This window comes from Trachurus trachurus (assembly GCF_905171665.1).
Source record: "Trachurus trachurus genome assembly, chromosome: 13".
NCBI lineage: Eukaryota > Metazoa > Chordata > Actinopteri > Carangiformes > Carangidae > Trachurus > Trachurus trachurus.
In genome coordinates this window covers 31,992,673-32,004,805 of record NC_139892.1, presented here as the reverse complement: position 1 = coordinate 32,004,805, position 12,133 = coordinate 31,992,673, and the positions used below count along the sequence as shown (strand labels likewise).

At 39.3% G+C, this 12,133-nt stretch overlaps 1 protein-coding gene across 1 annotated transcript in view; it reads left to right on the top strand.

Annotated features, from left to right (window-relative positions):
• Positions 1-37: 37 nt before the first annotated feature.
• Positions 38-12,133, top strand: part of ift80 (intraflagellar transport 80 homolog (Chlamydomonas)) — a 40,022-nt gene continuing 27,926 nt past the window's right edge. The window contains exons 1-8 of the mRNA XM_083984714.1: positions 38-389; positions 502-565; positions 1,418-1,636; positions 4,882-4,992; positions 5,092-5,160; positions 8,682-8,791; positions 10,899-10,988; positions 11,084-11,221. Of these exons, the coding sequence (XP_083840840.1) occupies positions 526-565; positions 1,418-1,636; positions 4,882-4,992; positions 5,092-5,160; positions 8,682-8,791; positions 10,899-10,988; positions 11,084-11,221 (777 nt within the window). The 5' untranslated portion in view covers positions 38-389; positions 502-525. The remainder of the gene's footprint in view (positions 390-501; positions 566-1,417; positions 1,637-4,881; positions 4,993-5,091; positions 5,161-8,681; positions 8,792-10,898; positions 10,989-11,083; positions 11,222-12,133) is intronic.

Here is a 12,133-nt window from a genome sequence, read left to right as displayed (position 1 = left end):
TCGCGATAATTCAGTTTCAGGCTGCCTATGACCTAGATTAAATGGCTACCAAAAGTTAGCCTTGGTAACTAAAGCGACCAATTGCTGATAAATGGTGGATATGCCTGCTTGGTTCTGAACTACTACATCTTTTACCGGAGTAAACGATACGCATACATGTCTGGCTGCGCCGCAGTAAAGTCGGTGACGGCAGAACGATGTCTGTTTTAACCAGAAAACTATGTTCACGTTAGCATCTGTCACAGGCAGCATACAGGCAGTGCTTGGGGACATCTGAGGAGGATTCACGTTAGCAACAGTGATAGGTACCGTAGCAACTGCAGACGCTTGTTTAACTCGCCGTTGCAGCTACCGGAGCATGCCAACAACTACTTCGGCTAATCCACGGGGTATGGTTTCATGGTTTTGCTCCTCTGTATTGTTTTTATTTAGATGCGTCGATAAAACTTTAACCGTAATATGAGGAGATTTACTGTCACTAACTGATTCTTGTTTGTTTAGGGATCAACATAGCAGACATCCACTATGAGATTGAAAACATCGCTGCTAAAGGAACCCAAACATATCCTTGCTATGATGTTGTTTACTGTGTTGCCATATATTTGTTTTTCTGTACAGTTTAAATATGTATTATTATGCAACACAATTCAAAAACTTGTTCAAAAGTATTATTATTGTTCAAAAGGAAGGGTGCTCTTGCGCTTTAGCCGGTAAATCGGTGCTCTCAGACAGGACCAGTAAGTAGGAAGGTGCAATTGGGTCACTTCAACGAGGACTAAACCCAAAAGAAACAACTGGAGCACTCAATAAAATGCAGAGATTTAATACAGGTGCACAACAAGGTTTGTCGAAACGTTAGGTGTTGTGCACCTGTATTAAATCTCTTTTTAACTGGACCCAAAGTCTGTACTAATAAATTATCTATCTATCTATCTATCTATCTATCTATCTATCTGTATTATATCGAGTGCTCCAGTTTCTTTTGGGTTTAGTCCTCGTTGAAGTGACCCAATTGCACCTTCCTATTATTATTGTTATTGGTAGCACCAATGTTGTGTTTCTTGGGGTACTTTGGTAATTTGATTGGCATTTTGTAATAGCGGTTAAAATACCCCACCACGCTAATAACTCGCCTTGACACAAGGCACCTGCACACACGTGACGGATTGTTAGAAGTGGAGTCCGACCACATACTACTTACCTGCAGGTCTCGGATGAGGCAAGTGAAGCAAAGAGAAAGCGTGCTCACCTGGGGCTTATATGGGCGGGGAGCTACGCCTCATAAGGTCAGTCACATGACATTGTTGATATATAGGTCTCGAGGATAGGGAGATGAGGGCATCATTCAAGGTAATGACCGTGGTGACGGAATGAGTGAGGTCGAAAAATAGATCTTTCCTTAACAGCATAACACATAAAGAACTTGTAAGTTGTGTTGGCTGGACCACGGCAGATGAGCTGTACTCATGCAGTGAGGACCATCAGGTCCTGAAGTGGAACCTGCTGACCAGGGAGACTAGTCTGATTGTCAAGTTGCCCGACTACATTTACCCCATTGACCTTCACTGGTTCCCCAAAACTGTTGGTGGCAAGAAACAGACCCAGGCTGAGATCTTTGTCCTTACCAGCACTGATGGCAAGTATCTTATTCCTGCACTCCCCCCACAGACTCTATAGATCATTTTTATGTTGCAAGTTATTCATTCAGTGAGCAGCTACGACTTAGAATCTTTCAGTTTTATTTATACAAGGAGATACAACTAGTGTAAAAACAAACAACAACAACAAAAAACGGTGTTGATGAACTGTAGTAATTGTCAGATGATAGATGAACTTACTAAACAGTGGTGACAGAATAATTGTTACTCTTTGGTCTGCTTTAGATCTGAAATTCCTCAGTCTGTTTTTTTTTTTTTACTGAGAGGGATTCTTACTTAGTCATTATAAGGATCAGGATCAGGCAACAATCACTTATTTTTCATACTAATCACCATCAGTTTTATACCTGCAGTAAAACTGATTTTACCAGAATCTTTTTAAAGAGAGGCAGGCTAATTTTCACAATTTTACTTTCAAAACATTATTCTAGTATCACAGTAAAGAGTCAGCCATTCTCTGCTCTAGTTTTTAGTAGACCTTCAATGTTCTGGTTTTATCTTTGTAATGCTAAACTTGGCGACACAGTCTCTGTGTGTGATGTGCGTCTATACGGCCCTGCATGTGTCTTCTTCAGCCTATATTAGATATAAACACATATAATATGGATGTACTGTTATGGCAGGCAGTGTGTGGTCACAACACTAATGGCAGTGTAGGGTTACATAAACACACCCACAAACTGAAGCAGCAATTTTCTCTGGCAAACCAGAGTCGTGAAAACTCTGTTACAATTCACTTTTGCAACTTTCTTCAGCTTCTTGACTTGTTACAGTACAAATATCAGTATTGCTGTACCCACTGCTCGAAATGACTCTTTCTTTTTTATTGAGAGGAAAAACTTGACAAGAAAGCAGTCCAACACCAAGGGTTTTATTTGGTAGGAGGACTTTATATTAATACTGTGGCTTTTCCTAACTTTATTTGATTAGTCAGACCTCCTTTCTCTGGCCAGATTATTTTTTCTTTTGTAAAGTGCAAATACAGTTTGACCTTTTTCAAGTTATGAACACTATGTTTTTTTTGTTTAGTAATTTACAGCATTCTGTACTCTGCTTAAAACACTTAATACTACATTCAACAAATGTATTTCACTACTCTGGGTTTCTAATATCTCCCCAGAGGTATAATAGCACAGCTTTGGTGTATCATCTGCCACTCTACCAAAAAAGATAATATGTCAAATGGTAGTATATGTGAGGACCAAATTAAGCAAGAAGAATATCGCAGGGCCATGTGTTTGGAACAGCAGTCTGTTAGTCTCATTCTCTCTTACTTAGGGACAATACAATGTGGTCGTGTGAAAATAAATTTCACACAGATGTATCATCAGGAATTTCTCAACAAACAAAATATGAATGGTGGTAAAATAACAATGGTTTAATATGTTATTATTATAAGAGATCATAAAAACACCTACCAGACAGTAAGCATGTGGACAAATCAATCAATCAATCAATCACAATAGCATTGCACTCGATGAGGACTGTTGATGTTTAGAATTGTTTATTAAGGATCCCCATTAGCTGGTACCTTAGTAACCAGCTAGTCTTCCTGGGGTCCACACAAAATATACATATACACTCATACATTTACATTTACAGTCAATCACAATAACCTAAATGTTAAAAAGTTAAAGCAAACATTAAAAAATGTCCACACATCTTAAACAGAGTTTTTCTTAGATAACAAAGTGGAACCACTCTTACTCGTATACAGCTCATAAAAAATAAAATTTCAATTTCTTTTTAAATACCTGTTTCCTTTCAATACAACAGAGGTAGTGAGGTAGATTATTCCACAGAGTCATTGCTCTATAGATAAAAGATCGTGACAAGGCCTTAGTTCTTGGGTGGGGCACTTCCAACTGACCACTGCTGGACCCTCTAGTGCTATAGTTGTGCACAGTGTTTCTAAAAACAATTTGAGTAAATAAAAAGTCAGGTGTTTTACTGATCAAGACTGACTGAAACATTACTGCAGTGCTCGATGCTAACCTGTTATCTACCATCAGCCATGAGAGGGAATCATGCATGCGGCTTACATTTGATCAACTCAATACCAACCGTGCAGCCTTATTTTGGGCGATCTGTAGCTTTTTGAGCTCAGTTTTTGCAGCCGATGCCCAGACCACAGAGCAATAGTCTAGGCGGCACAACACCAAACTCTGTACAATCTGACACATGAGGGGTCGAGCAACAAAGGAAGCACATTTCCTGGCAATACCAACAGCTCTTCCCATTTTTAAGATAATTTGATTAATGTGATTATTAAAGGAAAGCCTGGAATCCACCATTACACCCAGGAGTTTAACAGTCTCTACTTGTTCCACAGGTACATTATTTAACTTTAAATCCAACTTTGGGCTACAAAATAGCTTATGTCTTGAACCTATTAGAATGCTTTTTGTTTTAGGAACATTAAGAACTAACCTATTACAAGAAATCCAGTCATGTAAAATTTGCAGTTCCTTATTAAGGACAACATTCAACTCATTGTATGAAGGTGTGAGTGAAGATGTGAGTGTACATGGGTTAGAAATAGAAAATAGATTTTTAAAGTTTTTAGTTTTTTTTAAATTTCATTTCAAAGAGTCCTTTTATACAGCTGTGTCTAACTGTTATGCTCACTACCTGCTGGACAAGTAACATCCACTTTTGTCGGGATGTCCAAATTTAGAAATGGGAGAGAGCAGCAGTAGCATGCTGATTTGCAGTTTTAGGCCACCAGAAATTACATGGAACATTCAGAATTTTTTAATACACACTGCCACAAAGTATATGTTAGGCTAGCGTCTTCAATAACTGACTCCATGCCTGATCACACTTTGTGTCTAGAAAATTGCTTCCTAATTCGACCAACAAAAACCCTTCAGTTTTACTCATCCGCTTTCTGCTGCAAGTTTGTAATTTAGTTGGGAGTAGAAAATATAGCTGTGATGCTAATTGTGTGTTAGGGGTTGATAGTTATTATACTTATTTATAGTGGAGGATTGTAAAGTTTTTCATGCTCAGTGTACATTTTCTCCAGGCTGGTGTTTTGGATTAGCCATAAAAACTTGTTTGCCTCATACAGCAACGTGAAGTACTGTGACTTGCTCTCTTTATAAATCCTGAATTACAGCAGCCTCTAGTCTTCTTGAACCATAGACTCAAAACACTTACATCAACCTGGGCATAGAGCGTGGAATTCCCATTCAGAAAGTCTCTTTTTGTCTCTGTACAGGGAAATTCCACCTTGTCTCTAAGTTAGGACGCATTGAGAAGAGTGTTGAAGCGCACAAAGGGGCTGTTTTGGCTGGAAGATGGAACTACGATGGGACTGCTCTTATCACAGGTATGACAGGGGCGTATGCATTTTCATCACAACTTTGTGAATTCCTTTTAAATTTTTATTTACTTGACGTTCATTTCAACCGTTTCTCTAATTGCTTAGGTGGAGAAGATGGGCAGATCAAGATCTGGTCTAAAAGTGGTATGCTGCGCTCAACACTAGCCAGCCAGGGTAAGACAAAAGAGCTTTGCTTTACCTCACTTGATTAGAGCTACATATACTGTATGTATCTAGAGCTTTTGTGAAACTGCTGTTAATGGTTATAAATGGTCAATGTCATTATTAAACCAAAACTGAATGAGTAAAGCAGAGCATATGTTTTTGTTATGCACACATCCTCTGCACTGTGTTACTGACAATAATTGGCTTCTGATGCCCATTTGTTTGTAATACATGATCGACAGAATGCTAAGAGCAAGGTGTTATTGTACTGACAAATACTAGCAATTCGAAAGACTGCAGATTTCAAACTACGGAAGTGTATTGCATTCACTTAAAAAATACATATTTTTCTGTTTTTCTGAGTAATTTATTTTTCAAATTTTCTCAGTAATGTTTTTCTGTTTTTTGAGTAATATTTTTACTTCAGTATTTTTTTCTGACTTAAAGGACTATTCCAGGCAAATTCAACCTATTTTAGGTCTAAAAGAATGAATCTGAAGATTTTCTTTGTAACTGCTCCTGTTATGCAGTAGTTCTGTCTGTCCCTGCATCGCCACGGCAGCGTATAAGGGGAGCAGACCGATCTTACGCTGTTTAGGCTGTTTACATCCCACAAAACAGCAATTTTTTCCACAGACAATGTCAGATGGCTATTCAAACATACACCAAGGGGTTTGTTTACTTCAAGAAAGCCGACATGTTTGTAAACAGAGCTGTAATACAAAGTTGTCCTTTAACGAGATTTCAAAATCCTGAGAGAATCTCCCACCTGCATGTCACGTAAGGACTCATTTCAAAATAAAGGTGCTACATCAGACTGCTCTGATATTTTCTGAGTGACACTCTCTGAGGTGTTGTTCTGTAAAAATAGATAAACCCATTTCAATATCAATCTAAATTTACAGGGAACACAGTGAAAGTAAGAAAAAAATGTGGGCTTTTCCTGTGAAAATCTATATCGCCTTGCAAATTATGCAATTGAGTCAGTTTTGGAAGGTCACCTTTATTTTGAAATCAGTCCTAATATGTTCTTACTAAACAAAACAATGCCGGTGTAAGTAATGGATCATAGATCTAATAGATCCTATAGATCCACGATGAAGTGGAGGCTTGACCACAGCGGTTAAACATTACTTGCAGGTGGGAGCTTCTTGCAGGAATTTGAAATCTCATTACGTCAGAAAAAAATAACTCAGAAAAATATCACTCAGAAAAACATAGCTTCTTTTTTTTTCAAGTGAATGTAATATGCTTCCATATCAAACTGCAGCAGCTCTGATGATTAATTTTGTGAGCCTACAAAAATGAAACTTTTGTGAGTCTGTTTTCACTAGTTACGCTTGGACAAGAAGAAGGAAACGCAACACTGTATGGTTTCAGTATTTAAGATGGAGAATGAATTATAAAAAAGATTGCAAGTCATTCTCTCAGATTACAGATCAACATTTTCACAGGGTTAAGGTTAGTAGTGCAATATCAGCTAGCTTAGTATAACTGCAGGAACTCGTACATAGTAAACTTTGAAACTACCAAAAACAAAAAGAACATTGTTTAACAATGACTATGTTTAGAGTTTGAACATTTTGCCTGAATGTAATATTCTCACACATGCTTTTTTATGAACAAAGCTAGACATTTAAGATGGTGCACTGTTCAGTCTAATCTGTTGGTTTCTAAATTATTATCTGATGCAACATGATAAAGTGCCTTGTAATTAAGTAAATATGAAGATAGCAATAACAGTGATAACAATCAAACCCTATGTGCAACTATGCGCACGACTTAGAGCTGTACATAGAGATTGGCAATAGTCCACGTCCCTCTTGTGAATGTGAAAAAGATTTAATCAGAATTTTTTAGACGGCCAGAATTTAAAGCAAATCATAACCATAGGGGCTGGCAGCCTACAGCAGGAAGCCAGTCACTGACTGACTGAACGCTGCAGGTGTTTAGTAAGCATAACACACTCTGTCACCTATTACATCCTCACTGTCTCTCTCACACACACAGTACTGTGTATCGCTTTTGGACTTTCTGGCTCAGAAAATACTTCAGAGGGAACAAAAGCAAGTGGCAGAGACCTGATGGAACTTAATTTTCATTTGTGTGAATCACTGAAGCCTTCCTCTACCACTTAATTGTTAGTGCTACACCTCACAACCTCATCAACCCACCCGGCTCGTGTTTGACACTGGACTCTAAATAACTGTCCTCACCTTGGCTGTGTGATTGTGTGAACATGTGTGTGGTGTGTGTATGTGTCAGGCCTATTAGAATGCAATTGTGCTCAGTGCAACCATAAGTGGAGTCGGTCTTCCAGTTCTGTTTTTTTTTATTAAAAGTGCCATAAAGTTTCAAAGCTTTATAGGAGTGGAGTTTTATTAAAAGCCATAAAAAAAGACTCCTAATGATACATTTCTCTATCCAGCAATCTCATTACATATGGCTTTCTTATTAATTGATTCATGGTGCTGTTTGACTTATTAAATGTTTCTTCTCAGTTGTGGGACAGAAAAAAAAGATGGAGGGGGGGGGGACGAAATTTGGCTTCTGGGGAAATGGATGGCACACTCCTGCTGAATGACGGGTGCTGTGGAAAAACTGGCAAATGAGCAGCAATTCAGCCCCAGTATGTAGAAATATTTTTTCCTTAGCTGGCTGTTTGGAGAATGAGCTGCCGGGTGGCGGGCTGCTCAACAAGACTTACAGATTTGTATAACACCTGGTTATGGTAGCATTGCCCCAGCTACACACCATCTTCCACATGGCACTCAAATCACTGCAGGTGTTGTTTCTCTGCACAGCCTTCAACTCCATACACACACAAACACACACGCAGTGCAGGGGTAGGTTGTTCTGACTGGGCGCTATGACCCATTTATGAGACGGAGAGCGGGCTCTAGGAGCAAGTTGGAAGTGAGTGAGCAAGAGGGTGGAGAGAGGAAGCTGTCTCAAACGCTCTCATCGCTTTTGTCAGATTTAGGTCATGTGACCAGTTGGCATTTGTGAGAAACCACATGCACCTGTAGTGAGGTTAAATGTCAGCCCCACCCCCCACCCCCCCCTTCCACACGTGCGTAGCCACAACCGAACTCATACACTCATCTTCCCTCTCACATGTTCACATAAATGTGCACACACACACACACACACACACACACACACACACACACACACACACACACACACACACACGTGCTTAAATACTGGAGAGGTTAAGCAAGTTTTTTCAGCTGGTACAAGCTAAATGCTGTTCCATAGGGTGAATGAGGTGAGATCTCAAAAGGAATATGACACCCTTCCGAGAGGAGGAATTAGCACAGCTGAATCTCGGAGCTACCGCTCGTTTAACTTGTGTAACTGAAAGGGAGAGGGATAGATTAGCTCACAAGTTAAATTCACATCTTTTGAATATTACATCGACTAAGAGTCAAAGTCCTAATGTGATGAATCCCCAATCTGTTGCTCTTGGCTTGTGATCGTACAAGTATGCATCTTCTGTTCTCCCTGTGTTTCTACATATATTCTAGGGTTTCCTGTGTACTCCGTGGCCTGGGGTCCAGACTCAGACAGGATCCTCTACACATCAGGAAGACAGCTCGCCATCAAGCCTCTACAACCCAGCGCAAAAGTCATACAGGTATTTGTTGTATGTATTCTTGTAAGATGCATGGGTTACTTAGGAATACCCTTTTTCATGGCCTATAAGGACTTATTTATGACTTCTTGGTCATGTGACCCACTAGCTCTTAATTAATGCTAATGATTTAAACCAAATTTGCTTTGTTGATTATACTTTGTATGTTATCATGATATCCTTAACTCTATTAATACAATGAGAAATGTGTATCTTGTGTGACTAATTCACTTAGTAGCGATACTGAGAACTGAAAAGTTTTTAGTGATATTATTGTGACAAATTGAGGCAAATGGAGTTCCCCCCTTTTTATGAGAGTCAACGAGACTGTTCCTCATTTCATAAAAATGTTTAAATAAATACTCCATGCAAGTGTTCAGGCCATGTGACTCCAACTCCAAAACCAACACCAGTGACATGTAGAACTTCGGGACTTATAGGTCAACAGGCAGAAAGAACCACTAATATTAATGTATTTCCTGTGAAATCTCTCTGTGTTGTAAATATAAAAACTGATTTCACGGCAGAAGTCGTAGTTGTAGCTTTTTTGCTGTGCTGAGTCAGGATCTGGAGAGGTTTTGTTGCAAGTTCTTGGTTTATCTTAACTAAGTTTATCTGTGTACAATAGAATACAAAATATTGTTTTTTACTTTGTGAACTTTGGATACACCAAGTCCCTCTGTTCTGTTCTTTTTTGTATTTTTTTTTATCTGTCCACCATCCTAACATCACTGGGCCTTTTGACTCTTTTGAGGTCTCCCAGAATTATTTAAAGTTTTATTTATTTGCATTGCAATATGAAGGCTAAATCAATGTGCAGTCATGCTTCAGTGTTTAGGAAGGGTGCAGCACTGAGGACCTTGCACACTAGTGAATTTTCTTGTTCTTGTGTCTATTACTCTTCCTGAAGTTGAATATGCCGGGGACCTTGGATAAACTGTGGTGGGCTTCATGTGGATGTTCTCAGTCTTTTTCTATCTATCAGCTGTTACATGTATTCATGTGCAGGCACAAGCGCACACTCCCACACACACATCTAACCTCATCTAGTCTGCCTGAGATCACCTGGAGCAGGGGTTCCCAACTGGTCTAACATTTCCTGGTCCCACATTTTCCCATGATCTTAAAGTCGCAACCCACTTTCATATGATTCAAACCAAGCCAATTTATCTTTAAAAAATAGCCTTTGAAAACACAAGTGTGTCATATTTTTCAAGATAAATACACACATTGTCATGTGTAAAGTGCATTTCAGAGCAAATTAATAAGAAACTGAGGAGGACCGTGACAACTGCATGAACAAAAGAGAATGAAATAAATATAAAAACTACTCAAACAAAAAGAAAGAGCCACAACATGAGATGTTTTCACACCTCCAAACATCAACACAACAAGTGAACAATCAGATGATGGTTACCATGGCTACCATGCTAGATTGCTGCAATTTTGTTGTTGTTTTTTTACCTGCTGTTTGCGACCCACCAGTTGAGAATCTATGACCAAGAGAACAACACAGTGAAGTTACCCCCTGTGGGGTCAATCGGGATGGGTAACTGTGTGGCAGCCAGAGTTAAACATGGGATGGACATTGCCTGGCATGGATATCTGGTATGAAAGGGCTGTGACAAACAACTATGGGTATAGGGCCCCCCAAAGACCCATTTTAAACTCTGGAATCCCTTATAAAGACACAGAAACACACAGCATATGTGTGTGTATTTATGTGCATTCCCCTTGGGTACATGGAGTGAACAAGTTGTGTACAAAATAGAAAATGGAGTGTAGGCATGTAGTGAGAGCAGGAACAAGATAGGAACACAGTTAGATAAGGCTGGTGACAGACCCTCTGTTTTTTTTACACTCTAACACATAATGGAGAGAGTACTCTCTCAATGAGGCTGATATGAAACACATCATAAAGTGTAAGACCAAGTGTATCCTGCCCATATTCATGTTTACTGTTTTGGATTCTGGGAATTTAGAGTTTGGGATATTATTAGAGAAATTCTCCCCTGCTCCCTTCAAACAAAGGGGGAAGTTATGTATGGATAGCATCATTATGTTGTGTTGACATAACGTTGTCTCACTCTCTCACTTTGTCTCTCTCTAGTGGAAGGCTCATGACGAGGTTGTTCTGAAGGTGGACTGGAATTCAGTCAATGATCTAATAGTGTCAGGTGGAGAAGACTGCAAATATAAGGTGAGGGGTGTTTGGGTATACTTTTAGATGTCTTGTGGTGTGTTGATGTTTTTCTACCTTTCAAAAAAACAAAAAAACATGTCTTCCTTCAACAGGTTTGGGACAGCTTTGGCCGTCTGCTTTACTCCTCATCATTTCACGACTACCCGGTCACCTCTTTATCCTGGGCTCCAGATGGAGAGGTGTTTGCTGTGGGCTCTTTCAACACCCTGCGGCTCTGTGACAAGACTGGAGTAAGAAAAACCCTTTTACTCTACATCACTACCTTATTTTAGAGTTGTCCAATCCCACTGTGACTCTCTGTGAAAGGTGAAGTTATTCTATTACTGTCAGCATTTAGCTGCAGTAAGAACTCTGTGTTGTAAAGTGGGGTTTACTGTTAAAGTCGAAAACAAAAAATAGAAAAAATATCAGGAGGAGAAGCTGTTATAGCAGCCTAACTGATAAAACTATTGAAATGTTGTTCAGTTGCTATCAATTTTTATTTTCTGGCACCTCTAATTAATTTAACACTTTGTTGGCTTGTGTATAATATAATTTCAGTGGAAGCAAGATGCACAAGTCGTGTGCCACATCCGCTGATTACCAGATAATCACCGATATTGCATGGTGTTTTCAGACCAGCAATCAATTCACTACCAGTACAAGCGCTCAAGTGCTCTTGCATTAAAAATGCAATTAGCCGTTCACAGTCTAATCCCCCTTTAACATGTGATCGAGGACTGTTAAAAAGAAGATAGCTATCACTGCAGTGTGCTATAGTGTGAGATGGTAATTGATGTTTTCATTTTATTAAAGGTTAATTTCATTGGGAGGTGTCTCCTCTGTAGTTTAGGTTGTAGTTGTGAGTTGATGAAATTATGCCAATTCCAGTCTACTCACTGTTGGAGATGATTCTTGAAGCCTAACCAATAACCTGGCTATAACCTTGAATAAAAAGCATACATGTGGATACTCTGTACTTAGTAAGACATAGTCCTGCACAAAAGAAAATTATGCATGCACTCTCAACCTAAACAAATCCCTCATCTTGATTGGTTTGTGAGCACTTATCAGGGTGGACCAGCTTCAGACGAGATACAGGAACAGTGTCTTTCCGACCTCAGCACACCATGACCTCTTACAGCCTTTGCAGAAACTATGCA